Source organism: Condylura cristata, unplaced genomic scaffold (assembly GCF_000260355.1).
Source record: "Condylura cristata isolate star-nosed mole 26May11 unplaced genomic scaffold, ConCri1.0 scaffold00009, whole genome shotgun sequence".
NCBI lineage: Eukaryota > Metazoa > Chordata > Mammalia > Eulipotyphla > Talpidae > Condylura > Condylura cristata.
In genome coordinates, this window is record NW_004567110.1 from 39,156,835 (window position 1) to 39,173,287 (window position 16,453).

Consider the following 16,453-nt stretch of genomic DNA (forward strand, 5'->3'; position numbering starts at 1 on the left):
TGTTACACTTTTCAGTATAGTACTACTCCACTCACCCTCAGGGCTTTTACACTGTATTGTATTAATATAAATATCTAAGCCCAAACCCTGATGCTTTTTCACTTCCTATCTTCTCCAGAATTTCCAACTTCTAGGTTCTTCTTTTCCTCTGGGTCCACATATATTAACCAACTAAGATGTATTACGCTTTTATTATGTACCAGTGCTCTAAGTGCTTTACATAAATTAACTCATTTTCCACTTCTCAGTCAGGATGGCTTTACCCAAACCAGCTAGTGTGTCCCCTGCACGCATTACTGTTCAGTGCGCACCCCCTTCCTTTTACCTCTTAATTGCTTTAAAAGTGATAAAATTTAATAAAATATCTAGTGAATATGAAAAACAAAGGAAAATAATTGATGACAAAGTGGGGCCATGTGGAAGTAACTGTCTCTGAGAATCCTAAGAAAACAATACATTATATCTTGATTTATATGAGAGGGTATGTTACTACAGAGAATATAGGAAACAGCTTATACTCTTCCCCTTCATTAATATTAAAAGCTCTAAAATACTTCTTTAAAATATAAGTTACAAGAGAAAAATTCAGCGACTGTGTAACACATAATTCTGCCAAGGCTCCATAGACAAAATTATGAATATTCCATTGTTACCTCTCTGAGACCAACCGTAAGTTCTTAGTATCTATCAACTTCCTGAAATTGTACTGTAAGTCAGAAAAAAGAATATACTTAAAAAAATAGAAACGTCCAGTAGTATACCTTAGTACTAAAACTATTTTTTAAAAAGATCTATAAGGGAAAAGGCAGTCCCTTGAGATCAGGAAACAAAATAAGTTAGGCAGTCAGCAAGTAGAAAAATCTGTCAATTCTGTTTCTGGTAAAATGTTTACTTTAAAGAAGTTTTTATATAGGCTGAGGCTAATATATTTCAAGAGTATAAACATTTTCCTTTGGATTACCTTTCTAGAAACAAACTTTTAAAGTATATTTCAGTTGACTAAAAATATAGCCAAATCTGTCACAACACAACATAAAGGGTAACGGACAATTAATAGAATATTTTAAATTAACAGTAACAAGCCATCTACATCAAACCTTGCTTCCAACTAAGAGCAAAACAAAAGCACAACAATCCCGTAGTGTACCAAGTGTGTATTTCAATTTACTGTATGCGATCTAACAAAAAATTTGGTCATAATTTACCAGATATACATAAGTCATTTAAGTAGTAAAAGAAAATTCAGTTTAAAGAGAGTAAGTTCATATCTTGAGAAAAAGGAAAAAGCACATTAAAAATGTAAAGCCAAGTCCAGTTTCTATGCAATAAGTGAACTGTAGTCTAATAAAGCAGATTTAGGTGATTTTTCAGATATATATCTTTTCTCTTTAATATATATTTATATATAGACAGATCTACCAATTGTAAACTATGGTTTATTTTAAAGGAGGGGGATAAATGGGATGAACGAAATCTTTATACTATACTTACATATTCACAAAGCAGAACATTTTTAAGTTTAAAATAACTTTTTCATAGTATCTTTGCCCAGCTAACTTCTACTTTGGACCCTACCAGAATTACATTTTACTCATTTGTCTAGAACATTCAGAATAAGATGTACTCTTCAGTCTTAAACAAAATCAAACCAAAACTTCATGTTTTACAGTTATGCAGAAAACTACAATAAAGTTTAGATGACCAAAGATGCACTTAACCATGTAACTGTAATTTATCTCTGATTTATCCAAGCAGAAACATCAATATCTAACATTACACCATTATTCTAATGAAAATCAGAGACAATGAGAACATTTGTCTCTTAAGCTTTTCAACTTTGATCAGATGGAGCACCAAAAGATTTAGGTCCTCAAAGAGTACTTTGCAATATTTTCCCCACACGACTAGCATTAATTTAGTTACCTGATATAAAAATAGGAAAATAACTCAATTTTACTTAAAAGAAAGCTGAAAATCTGAAATCCCTCAATCTTATATAATATACAATTATGTTCCTGATAAATGTGCATGTTAACATTACGTGAAATGTTGCTAAGTTCAACAATCAGCTAAATCATCTGTCATTATGCTACATAAAATCTGGTATTTTCAACCTAGTACATCACCCCTTATACCCTGAAGTAAATTTTAGTTAACAGAATAATAAATTGTAAAGCTTCTCAATATTTTATTTGTAAGATTGTTGCAGGCTGTTGAATCATGCTAACTACCAGAAGGTGTAGCATTTTAGAAATTGGAAAATAAATTATCATAATTTCAAAACACTCAATATCCCAGAAGTATGAAACAAAAGAGAATGCACTTTTTCTGTTAATTTTAATGATAAAAAGGGCACAGGAGTAAAAACCTGATATTTCACTTATATTGCATAACAAAGCTAACCAAACTGGACATGGAGGATAAATTATAAAACAAATCATTTTACTATTGTTTCTATTGACTTTTCTTTTGATTAGGTTTCTGTCTTTTCAAATAGGACTGAGGTATAGTACACTGGCAAAAAGTAAAGAGCAAACAAGAATAGTGCCAAAGTAACAGATACCCAAAACCGAATACCAGGTAGGAAAGGTCATATAGTAACCATTTATCAGATTAGAGCAGCAGGAAAAGTTACTTCTAAATCATAATCACTTTAGTGGTATTTGTCAACTTCACCATGGTAACTTTGCAACATCATTCTTCATTTGTGAAGTAGTAAAATTCATATCAAAAAGGAAAGGGGGAATGGAGGAAGTCAGTTAGTTCATACCAATAAATTACCTCTCCAGTTCTTATAAACATGCCCGTCAGCATGAAATTGAGAAATAATATGTAAGACTAGATGAGACTTGGTTTAAGTTATATAGCAAATTAAAATGGAAAAACAGAAAAGTAGAACCAATGGGGTTGGAAAAGCCCCTCACTGAAAATCTGTATTAAAAAAAATAAAATTAATACAAATAAAAATAGAAACAAAACTCTACTAGTACAAACTAGTCTGTGTGGTTTGATAGAGTGATTGGGTCGACTGTCACTGTACTCTCATAGATAGATTTTCTTCACTCATGTTTAAGTGGCACATGAATGTTAAGTTCTTTAAGAAACGGTACTATGTTTTATTTGACCCTAATAGTTAAGTTACTGTATACCCTATAAATAAAAAATATTTTTACTTTGATAACTGACTGAAGATGTGGGGACTCTATGTAATCCAACCACAAGGTTGTATGCTGTACAGTCCTGTGCAAATATAAAAAAAATTTTTTGCTATAAGGCTTTGACCCTACAGTTTTCACAGCAACATAACTACCATCCAGCATGTACCATATTTTTGCAAGCCTTCAAGTTCAACAATTCAAATTGTCGATTCGTATGTCCAAATGCAGCATCCTTGAGGAGTATAGTAGGTCAGTTAATCATCTAGAGACATACAAACATCTCCTGATTCATCCCATCGAGATGGATCATTCTGATCTTCTCCGTCATCAACCAATTCTTCATCAGCTTCTCCCACTTCATTCTCCTCATATTCTTCATCCCGAGGGAAATCTGTATCCTGTCCCTGATCTACACCTTCTTGCCCTCCTGGTTGTGATTTATCTGCACAGTCTACACAAACACCATAGCGTCGAGATCCATGTCTTATTCCAACACTGGCTGCTAACATGAAGATCTTCTTACACACCATACATTTGTATTTTTTATCCTTTTTATGCACCTAGTTGGAGGGGGGAAAAATCCAGTATAAGGACAGAGTAGAAAAATAAAGTACATTTAAACCACCCATTTAATAGTGAAATTACCACTGTTGCTATACTGTATCAAGCTCAGAATCAATTTTCCATTACATTATTTTCTTTGTTTAAAGCAATATATTTAACAATCAGCTGTCCTTGAATTTGCAGGTAACATTGTTAAAAATATCTCCACACTCACTGACAAATATAGTTTATCTCAAATATCAGTTTAAAGTTACTCACCAGGGAATGTCTTTTTACATGTTCTCTGCGAGTAAACAGCTTTCCACAAATATCACAGCTAAATGATCGGACTCCCGTATGAATGAGCAAATGCCTTTTTAGTGTTCGTCTGTATTTGGCTACATAGCTACAATGAGGGCATTTTAACTTGTTCATGATTAGAGATGATTCACCTTGAGAATTGAAAAAACACATATACAAAATAAAGCATTTAAAAAATGTGAATATAGAAACTTTACTTTCTAAAAATTTGCTTAAGATTTTTGTAGATGTTTAAATTGACTAATACTTGCCATTTTCCCAAGTATCTTGTTTTGGCCAAGATTCAGGCAATAATCCATACTTGAAATCATTCGAAGCACCTGGTACCAATCCATATTTGAAATCACTTGAAGTACCTGGTATCAATCCATACTTGAAATCACTTGAAGTGCCAGGCATCAGGTTATACTTGAAATCATGTGAAGTACCTAATGTAATTAAAAAGTGATTTTGAAGTAATGATAGTAATAAAAATCTGTTTCTTAAAACACAATTCAGTGTTAGGGAAAGAAATCAGTAAAATACCGTTGTACTGTGCATGGAAGACAAATTACCCTTTTTGACACTGTTTTAAGCATATTCAAAACAGAACTTTCATAATATTTTATCATTCTTCAATATCTTATCATTTGAGCCTATCAGACTGAAAGTGTCCAAGTGCAAACTAAGGATAGCCTTCCTACCATGCCCAATTACAATAACATAATCTTGTAAGAATAATCAGCACATGAACATGCACTAAGAATAAAGGATCTCAAGGAAAATGACATATTTAAAGTGCTTGTTTTTTAAAGAAAAATTAGGAAAAGGTAACTGAATGTCCTGTTGGGGCGCATTAAAACTTCTTATTAACTTGTAACTACATTATGAAAAAAAAAAGGAAACTCAGAGGCAGACCAGAACAGCGAATTAGCATACCCATATTAGGAATGTGAAATGTGAAAGAACATTTTCAAAGCAGATAAAACAGGATTTATCTCTTCTAGATTTACTTCCACCTTGAATATTCATGTAATACTGAGGATCTAAGGATCCTTTGCTAAGGTGAACATACCCAGAATTCTCCCCAAAGCTACTACCACACTAATAAAATCAACCAACTTTTGCCTCTGGATTTTCAATAGCTATCCCTTTGCCTCACAGTTCTTATTACAGCTTTCCTGGAGTTTCATCTCAATGTTATAAGTAATCAGAGATTATTTAAAACAGATTATTTAAGTCAGAGTCTAGCATTATTGTGCAAGAAAGTCTGCACCCATCTCTCTCACAGTAAAACCCAAAAATTTGTCAGACAAGATCAGGACTGTTTAGGGCAATTTGACCATCCAGTGCTGAAGACTTCCTATGTGCTTACAAAGACTTATCTGATTTTGCAGGTGTTTCCAAAAGACTCCCTTAATTATGTCATTCCAACTATACTAATCTGTGCTGGTCCTCCAGAATAAGACGGCACCCAAACACACCTTTCCAATATACAAACAGCTCACTTGTGCAGCAATTTATTCATTTTAACTCTCTTTAGAGAAAGCATTAATGCCTAACAGTGTTCTAGGATTCTCAAAAACTGTACTTCTTCACTATTAATGAAAATTGTTTTGTAGTTAAGAGTACTTCCATTAAAAAGAACTCATTTTTGCATACAAGGACTGGGATACAGGCCAGAAAACTCACAAGAGCCAGTGGGAAACAGAAAAGGCAGACTGACTGAAATATACTGAGGGGAGCAGTGAGCAAGGTAGGAGAGGTTTACCAAGGCACGTGGGTCACCTCCCTGGCTGGTGATTGTACTTGTACTGCAATGGCCATGGATAGCTTCACAGTGCTGCACTTTAAATCTTGCACCACCAGGGAGGGTCCCGTAGTTGGAATACTTTCATGTACTCTTTCAATGTCCAAAAAAAACCCCTGTAAAATCACATTATGTAATTTAACTACAATGCTCTTTGGGTAAAGTTCTTAAAAACCTAAGGCAAGACACCATTTCTGTGGGAAACGGGAAGGAGGTAGTAGCCTATTAAAGTGAACCTATCAATTTTAAGTTTCACACATTTCTAAACAATGACTGAACCATGTAATGCTTATTTCTTGTCCAAATCAGCAAAGCAGAGTTAAGCTGCAAAAGAGTAAGGAGTGTGCCTATATTGCTCACCTTTGTGTTTTTAGTGTCCGATACATACATTCTCTTCAATTACTTGCTGAATAAAGACATCTAGCAAATGTTAATGTGTATGTTTTTTTTAAAGCTCAAAATACTTGGAAAACTAGTATCAGAATCATGTTAGATATCCTGATATCCTCAACTAAATATTACCCACCACACAAAACACAAAAAATAGCCCTAAAATAATTTATGAATTGATAAATCAATTAGATTTCCATGTACATTGAAATTCCATGTTCCTCTATGAAATCTACAGTAAAGATACAACAAAAAGCATTCAAGATACCATATGAGGAATACAAAATGATACATCAAAAATTAATAAAGCCTCACCAAATTTCTCATCGTTCCAAATTCTTCAAGAAAAAAGATTGCTCGTATTAAGTATGAAAGCAGTCTGAACAAAAGTATTGCCTTTGAATGTCAATACACTGAAGGATCATTAAAGGTCATGAAATACCTATTTCAAAACTGTGCTTGATGTTCAATACTATCCTAGTTACATTATCCGATAAGGACAAACTAAGAAGAAAGCGATATATTTCTGAAGTAAAAGTCCAAAGACAAAGGCTGACCTTAGTTGAAAAAATCCTAATTGATTAAAATGTTCCCTAAAAAGGAGTGACTTTGGATTGAAGACTTAATTCTTTTGAGAACGAGATAAATTATACAGACTGCTATACACTGGAAATCTTTACGTGTCTATTAATTTACAAATGAATTCACAGTCCAATTAAGTTCACTGAACTACGTTGAACCACATTTCTAAACCAAGAAAGTCAAGTGTAACTTAAACTCTTGGGCTATTAGCCATTTTCTGTGTAAGCAAAAGTTGTCAAAACACAACCTAACTCAACTTGCAAACTAATTTCAAAAACATTTGTAAATTATTTTCAGTTGTCATGAGAAAGCATCTTACAGCAAATTTTTTGAGATTATGACTTGTTTGGTTAGTGTATACTATAATAAGAAGACCATGAAAGCAAATTTTAAAGAGTACCTCTCCCCAATTATGTTCCTCCACATCGTTTTTAAAAAGAATTTCAAAGCTACAGAAATTCAACCAATGAACATCTATATTCCTTTATGCATCGTCAACTAATCTTTTATGCACCATTTGAAAACAACTACTCAATCGTGTCAGCCCTAAATATGATGTTCCTTCTAAAACTTTCTTCTATATAACCAAAGTACCTTTATCACATCCAAAATATTAAATCTTGCTAGACTATCAATTTACCCATGCTACACACAATCAAATTTCTCCAAATGCCCTCTCATTTTTTGGACCTATGATGTAATCAAGAATAACGCTGCAAAAGCATGGAAGCAGCCCAAATGCCCAAAAGTAGATGACTGGATTAAAAAGATGTGGTACATATACAATGGAATACTACTCAGCAACCAAAAAAGAGAAACACCTGTCTTTTGCAGCAATTTGGATGGAGCTGGAAAAGATCATGCTTAGTGAGATAAGCCAGAAAGAGAAAGAAAAATACCGGATGGTTTCACTCATAGCAGGAGTATAATGGACCAGGCGAGAAAATAACAAAAATAATGAACAACCATATACCAGAGACATTTTGCGGGGGTGGAGTGGAGAATGGGATCAAAAAGGGGGGGTGGGTGGGGTGAGTAATGCACGGGATTATGGTGATGGCACACGGGTGACTTGGTGATGGGAAACCCATGGGGATTACAACTGAGATGGAAAAAAGAACGTACAGAATGATGTAAAAATAAACTTCTGTAAAAAAGGAATGACAATGCAGTTAGCTGGTCTCCTTGAATTTAATCATTCCTCTGCTTCTCCTTCATGGATTTAACATTTGGAGTCTGGTCTAGTTATATCTGCATGAAATACTACAATGTTTAAGTGATGGTATGTGCCAGTTCATGCATTATGTCAGGAAACATGCGATTTCAGTTTCTTTTATTACTAGTACTAAGTTTAATTACTTGATTATGGCAATGTTCAGCAGAGCTCAAATTTATTGTAAAGGCCTCTTTTCCTCTTTTTAACTGGGAACTTGTAAGGGTAATACAGTGAGACCTGGTATATATGTTATATAACCCTCTGATCAACTATCATGGGACTAACAGCTTTACTGGTGGTCTTGAATTAATTCCTGTGGTGACTGCAAAACGGGTATTTTCCCAAATGATACTATGCATTATTTGATTCTTTTTTAAAAATTTTTATGTACAAAGCTTCCCACACCAAGTTGATACATAGTACTACTTATGTTAAAATTAACATGTTTTACAGCCATTAATAACTATGCTATAATTTTACATCAATGTTAATTAAAATATATTAATCAACCATTCACCATTACCATTCATATTCCATTTGTACTTTAGTGGGAAGCCAAACTATTAACTTAGGTGCTTTCAGAGCTTACAAACCTCTAAATAAAAGGTTTCCTTAAACAAGTAAGGAACACTATCCACTGTATTTTACCAAGCTTTCAAGTGTCATAAACACATCTACTACAGATTTCAAGTGTGTGTGTGTGTGTGTGTATACACCCTCTCTATGGGAAAGAACCTGTACTAGGTCCTTAATATACACAAACACTTCCCAAGCTTCAAATCCTCTTAAGTATATTCTTACTAAATTCCTACCGTACCTACCAGCATCACCTCCATCCTGACCAGAGCTGGCTTCAGTCAATAAATTTGCATTCACATTTCTATCACAATCTGGCCCTGAGAGAAGAGCACCATCCAGATCTGAAAAGGAGATACAGAATAGTTTGTTATTTACAACCATACCATAGCCATCATTCAAAGCACAATCCCCTTCTCAGAACTGATATTTACGCAGACTGACTACAAAAAGATTATGTAAGTACTGAATATCTAACATGTACTTAACACTGTGAGGCATGGAAGCCTAAGACATGTTTTCATCATAAGAACAAGTACATACAACAGTATATAAAGTGTACAGAATACAAATGAATGTTAAGAGGCAGGATGTCTTTCGCTCCATCTGTTACTATCTATGATCAGGTGCCTGAGTTTCTTCCTATATATATATATATGTATCTTATGGTATATTTGATTTTGCAATTTAATTAAATCACGTTAAGGTTAAGTATTACAATTATAATGCCTGGCACATGAAAAGATATAGTTGCTACTATTAGTGCTAAGTACTTGATCTAAAACATTACTAATTCTGTGTGGCTCAGACGTACAAATTCCCCAGTTAATCTTGAAATATGGAAAGAACATAAAGGGCATTAAAAAAATAAAAAGTCCTATTAATGAGATGAATACTTTTAGTTACAAGCTCTGAATTTCCTTTTTCTGGTTCCATTCCTTTTACTTATCTACCACAGCTGAATCCAGGCATTCATTACTACTCTCTTGGATTAGTAAATAAACCACAGAAACACTCTTATATCCTTGCTCTAAAACATAGTGCTCCCACCTGAATATACTGCCAATGTCACCTCCCTAAAACAACCTTAACATGCTCCTTTACTTAAAATCTTCAATGGCTTACCACAGTTTTAGTATACTCTAAATTCCTTAGTGTTTATACTAATACAATGTGTCAAAATACTCAGGTTCCTGCTTGTGAGTCTAGTGCCATGTTAACTGGTACTACCTAATCTCTCAAATGTTAAAATCTGACTTTAAAAATGTCACTTTTTATGATCAATCTCTCCTCTACCCTCTCATTCAAAATTCATCTTTGGTATTGCCGTCCTGTACATCTCTGGACTCCTAAATCCAGAAACTTGTGAAACAAAAGCAAATCAAAACAAAATTTCTTTTACACATGCAGGTATTTATTTAAAACACTGTGGTGAACAAGTAACTATGGCTTATTCATATAGTGAAGTATTACACAGCTATGGGGAGTATAGTACAGTTGAGCAAAATCACTGAACTGAACTTGAGTACTGCTACTCAAGTACTAAGAATCCAGTAGGATTTACTTAATTGCATAATGATTCAGAGACAGAGTAGTTGAAAATGATCCATAGGTAGGCATGAGGTTTGGGTCACACAGAGAGCCTTGAAAACCATGGTTTTGGCCTTTATTCTAAAATGTGCTAAAAGGATTTTTATACAGCTCATTAATCTTGGTATGGGGAAAAGAAATGATAGGATTCCGTGAAAGACTGAATGAGTGGGGTTGTGAAGGTGTTCGATGATAATGAGTGAAGTTTCTGGCCTATAGTAATAATGGCAGCTAAAGAACTCTGGACCGGGAGGAAATAAGACATTTACTAAGTTTAGTTATAAACATACTGAGACTGATGCACCTAAGAGGAGGCAATATAATGTTTGCAGTGGGAGTGTAGGCTCTGGGCTAAGAGGGTAAGATCCAGATACTGTCTAAATTCCAGCTTTGCACTTTACAACTGAATATTTAATAAAGATCATTTTGTTTCTCCAAGTGTTTTCCATGACTAGAAGGAATACTGGTATTACCTGAGAGCTTGCTAAAAGTACATTCTCAAGTCCCATTCCATATCTACTAAATCATAACTTGGGAAGTAAGGCCCAGCTATCTGTATTTTAATAATCCTTGTGTTTCAGATTCTTGCTAAAGACTATTTCATTATAAATAATAGGGAGTTTAAGGATCCAATGAGATAATAAAATAACAAAGGCCATACCTCTGAGGAAGATTAAAATGTCTAAGTTGTCAGAATAGATTTGACAAAAGAATGTCATTGGGCTAAATAAATGAGACCATGAGTAAAAACTTTAACCAAGTATACTGGGCAATCTTAGCATTTTTGAACAACAAAGGATATAGACTTTCAAGGAAAAGTTATTTCAAGCAGCACTGTGGCAAGGCTGCCAAGAATTAAGATGAGAACTGAAATATGCATTGCTTTCATTTTATTCAATAAAAGACTGAGCACCTGGGAAGTCACTGGTGATCTTAGTAACAGTGATGCTTGGCTGATGAGTGAGCCAAGTACAGAGAGAGAGACTTGTGTTGCAAAGATGATGAACTTACAAGATATAGTTTTCTGAGAAATCTGCTTGTAAAAAGAGTGAAAAAGAAAAAAAATTGTGTTTAGAGATGAAAATTACAAACACATTTGATGCTTAAGACGAAGTCACTAAAATGGAGAGAATGATACACCAATGGAACGCCACAAAGAGAAGAAATGATCAACTTTCTAGGATTCTCAGTGATCTAGAAGCATATGTTTGGGCACTTAAGAGAAACATCAAAAACAGTCATTATATACGGGCATTTCTTTTTTCCCTGTTAGGGTAGAACAGTGGAACATCAAGTTATTGTTTGCCTAGAGTAAATGTATTGGAAGTCAGCAAAATAAACAAGTAGTTTATGTGAAAAGCAGGAATTAAAGAGTCCTTCAAAGAGAATTCTTCAAGAATTCTGATATTAAGGTTTTATTTTCCCTATATTATAATGCATGACAAAAGGCTTTTCAACAAATAGTAAATACTGGCTTAAACATTCTGATTTTTCTTGTATTATTAAAAGAATTTCAGTTATAGTTAATGGTATCTGAAGAATACCACCTCAGTTTTTTTTGTGTATATCACACTAAAAGATATCTATAAACTGAAAATAAGAAATTTCCTTAAACATTGATATTTACTGTCCCTCTTTTCCTTTGAAGCACTTATATAATTTAAACAATCAAAAATAAAATTTAAGATTTATATCCAAACAAATATACTGGGTTTCACACATCTTTTTAAAGTTACTATTTTAAATTATACAGTATGTTCAAGGACACTACTTGAAATTTTGCAAAGTTGGCCTGTAAATCCAGGGCATTTCTATTTACATGACATTCTATTAGTCATTTGTTTAAGGCTTTTCTCTTTGCTAGTTCTTAAAATAGACACAAGTTATTCAATTATTAGTATTTAATTTGTGATCTAAGTAATCTTAGTAATCTAACAATTTAATTTGTGATACTATGTATAGAACACCTCACCTTAAACTCTTTTAATAGATAGCAAACTTGTGTGATACAATGTTTCCTCTTAAAAACAAAATCAAATCCATGCTACAGATATTAAGCCACTTTTGAAAAGCACCAAACATTTGGTTCTTGATATCAAAACCATTTCAAAATAGCTCTTCCAGGTTGACAGTAGGCTTTCACAAACAGCAGACTTACTATAGGAATCAATATATCCTATCACTGCTACACTTTATTTGAAACTAGCTAAAGGACTGAACAACTAAATTTAATTAGTTAGTTTGATATGTATGGGACAGAAGGCAGAAAATCAGCCACTCACTTGAGACAGGAATGAAGTCTGCTTTACTAGGAAGCAAGCGCAGTAATTCTTGGCCATCACTTCTCCCTCTAAAATTACAGGATCAAATAATAAACTCTAATATACTTGCTTTTGTGGCCTTCCTATGGAAATCTTAAAAACTTAGCAATAAAGTCTAAGATAAGACTTTGGAAGAGCTAAATCCTTTTTGAATAACTATTAATATTAGAACATTTGTTTCAGAACATTAACAGTTATTTTTCTAAATGGTTACAGGTTATGTGTTCTATGCAATCCCATTCAAACGATAGGCACTGAAAGATTGCCCTTTATAAATATCTTTCTCTGGTGAATGGAAAACAGACCCCTCCCTACCAAAAAAATGACACTATAAAAAAAAAAAAAAAAGCTCTGCATCAAGCAACAGTCCTTTTGTATTTAAAGTAACCTAGTGGCAGAACACTACACTATTTTATTATCTAACTGCATTACACCAAGCTTACAGAACTAGCACAACAAGCAATCAAAGAACAGTAGAATATGTAAATCTGAAAATGAAAATGTAAAAGTCCACTCATCTTAAAATAACTTTAAGTGATACTTTATATAATAACTTTAGGTGATATTTTAAAGTTTTACTAAATGAATAAAAATAACCCTTACCTACTACACTTGATGCTAAATCAGCATCCACTTTATTATCTTAATAAAACTACAGCTAAAATCTGATCTCTAAAACACGTACTTAAAATCAATTATCATTGATAATAAAAATAAAAGTGAACTTAAAAATCAATTATTATGTAAAGTAACACATTTTTGCTTACCTAATTTGAAGTGACCTTCAGAATTTATTTCTATATAATACTGATTAATTATGACTTTAAAAAAGACATCTTATTCATGGGTTGAAAATCTGCATAATAAGCAATGGAGCTTAAAAATGAGGTTTGAAAGAATGGCTCAAGTCTCAGTCTCCACCAAACAAAATGTGTTAACAATCATAACTACCTTCTTCAAAAGGTAAACAGTAGCAATATTTACTCCACATCACAAACTTTCCTTATAGTAGTTAATCTTGATGCTTGTGTTGTAAGTTCTTGAACCAGTGAACAAGCAACCCTTCTAAATCATCTAGTAAATAGTACATACAACATCATCCTGTTAAGTGCTAAAGAAACTATGTTGGGAAGGTCACATCAAATATTCTGCTTCTAGTGTTCAAAATTCCAAACATGAGGGAATACACACAGATCCAGTTATTTCAAAAAACATGAATATTCTTGGAAAGAATGAAATGTTAAAGAGGATATCAGCAATTGAGCTATTAGAACCATCCCCACTTTAAAGAAAGTCTTGAGACAATAAAATCTACTCAATTTCCACATAAATTTATACTGGCATCAAGTTACACAGGCATAGATTTTTCTTCTCTTCATTCATTGTGATGGGAGTTTTTCACTCCCTTTCAGTGGAGAGTGGCCAGTATATTATATAAAGGCACCCTTGATAGCTCCTGTAGTAGTCTAGAAACTTAAATAGTAGTTTCCCTTCACCCCTTCATTGACTGCCCTGTCATACTGAGTAGGCCCACTGTTTCTCTTTGCACTATTCAAAGAAGACTGTTATTTCTGCTTTGACCAGGCCCTGAAAGGTCTCTCCAGGTCATACTCCACTCCAACCATGAAAACCACCCTCCAAATGTTTTTGTGTTAAAGAAAAATAGACTTACACTCTGGTTAAAAGTCTCTAATTGCCGCACAGACTATAAAATAAAATTTATAATTATGTCAAACAAAGATAAATCAATCTGGCCCTAACTTACAAACCCAACCTCATCTCCCTGTTATATAACTCCTTTTCTCTGTATCCACTTACTTTAATTTCTTGACACATGTATTCATTGAATACCTGTCTCCTACAAACTGCTATGCAAGACACACCTCCTTTCATCACACTGCCTTCATTGTGAAACTTTCTCTACCTCTTCCAAGCATTTAGATATAACCCTACCTCTCTGTTCTCACCAAGCGTGTATTTCAGTTATTTCCCCATTTCTGTTGTTCTCCACTGTATCTCTGGTGAATCTTTTCACCCACAGTACCTCTGATCTGTATCCCAGTTCTTGTATGCATTAACTAAATAAATCTCTTTAAAAAATACCAGGCAGAGCAAATATAAAGGAAGGGAAATTATTCCCATTACCTCATAGTTGCCTACTATCTACCATAAAATTAATATTTACGATTCCATTTATAAAAAACAGAAAAATCCAAACCCTAGAAATCTGTGGGATCCAACCATTACGAAGGTAGTGTAAATGACTTACTTTTACAGAAGTATGAACACATACCCATAAAACAAAGTGTTGTAAATCAATGACTATGTTTTAAGATTCTTATGCATTAGTATATTTTACAGACCATAATTATTACTGTTATTTATTTTTCAAAATGAGGATGAGGCATTCATCTACCATTCAATACCTGAACATAGCAATTCCTAGAGAAAAAATTACTTAACATTTTCATTTGCTGTTCATCTTTCATAACAGTCAAACAAAGGATGCCTGAAAGGGGATTCCAGATGTTCTGCTCTAAGTGAAAGAAAACTAATCAAGATCAGTAAATTATCTGTAGAGAATGCAGAAAATGTCTTGATTTCACAGCAGTCATAACTACCAATGCCCCTAGTGGGTCCAGAGAAGCATTCTATAGTGGAAATATATCTTCTCCGACAAAACATAGCTGTTCATATTTAAGGAAACAGGAATATGTAAATAGTTGGTCTGGCTGTCAATTAAGTATCAAGTGCCAAGCTTTCAGAGTTGGGAAGTTTTTCCTCCCTTCCACTGGAGAAATTATGTGGGATGCACTCATGTTAATGCATACAGAACTGGGGTACAGGCCAGAGGTGCAGGGACAGTGAGAAGATTCACCAGAGACAGAGTGGGGAGCAGAACAGGCAGACTGATGAAGTACACTGCTGAGGGGAGCAGCGGGCGGGTCAGGAGTAATCTGCCAGGCCAGTGGATCACCTCCTGGGTGGGGATGGAACTCATGCTTAAGTGGCTTTAGCTTCTTAGCGCTGTGCTTTAACCCACTGCGCCACCAGGGAGAGTCCGCACTCAAGGCTTTTCAAATGGCAGAAGTGAGTTCAAAGTCTATGTTTCCTTTACAAATGTCCTAAGTGCCTATGATTTTAAAATTAATTTTAAAATACTTTACCATTCTGTAGGGGTGGAGTGGGGAATGGGATCAAAAACGGGGGTGGGGGTGAGGAGGGAAGTGCACGGGATTATGGTGATGGCACACGGGTGACTTGGTGATGGGAAACAATTGAGATGGAAAAAAAATGCACAAAATGATGTAAAAATAAACTTATAAAATAAAAAATACTTTATTACAAAAGTTTGTGTGAAATGGTCAAAATATTAGAAAATCTCAACCAAAATGCCAATTTTTAAAACTGTAAAAAAGCCAAATTAAAAAAAAAAGATAATTTAGAAAACTTTTTGGGATCCAATAATGTCTGAAGGTAATGCCAAAACATAGGTCAGAAGTACTTAACAGTCGATAATTTTAATTAAAGAATTTACAGTAATGAGACTAACTCATTATTTCAAGCATAACCTTAGTATACTAGGTCAAGTCATCCTTTTCTCAAAACTGTTTCTTAGATGCCCAAATTATATGCTTTCAATCAAAAGGAAATTACACAAATTGAAAACATAAAGCTTAAAATGATTTCAACTCTACCTGTAAGGATTAATAAAAATTTCCATCTGCATTCCATCTTTCGATCAGAAGTACAGAGATAAATTACCTCTGGATTAAATAAAATTTTGTATCTAATATTTGTACGGTGCATAGAAAAATTCAATTATCAGTTATCAAATAATCAGAATTTTTATTAGATAAAAATCAATTACTAAGATGGAAAAATGCACAAATATTTTTTAAAAAACTAATATAATAAAAAAATTTAGAAAACATACCTTAACAGAAAGCAAAAAAAAAAAAAAAAA

The 16,453-nt window shown here is 33.7% G+C and overlaps 1 protein-coding gene across 2 annotated transcripts in view; it reads right to left on the reverse strand.

Moving 5' to 3' along the window:
- Positions 1-1,139: 1,139 nt before the first annotated feature.
- ZBTB10 (zinc finger and BTB domain containing 10) overlaps positions 1,140-16,453 on the reverse strand; it is a 31,723-nt gene continuing 16,409 nt past the window's right edge. For both annotated transcript variants that reach the window (XM_004679779.2, XM_004679777.2), the window contains exons 3-6: positions 8,821-8,919; positions 4,274-4,450; positions 3,981-4,153; positions 1,140-3,718 (exon numbers count right to left, since the gene is read on the reverse strand). In XM_004679779.2, coding sequence (XP_004679836.1) covers positions 3,413-3,718; positions 3,981-4,153; positions 4,274-4,450; positions 8,821-8,919 — 755 coding nt within the window. In that variant the 3' untranslated portion in view covers positions 1,140-3,412. The remainder of the gene's footprint in view (positions 3,719-3,980; positions 4,154-4,273; positions 4,451-8,820; positions 8,920-16,453) is intronic.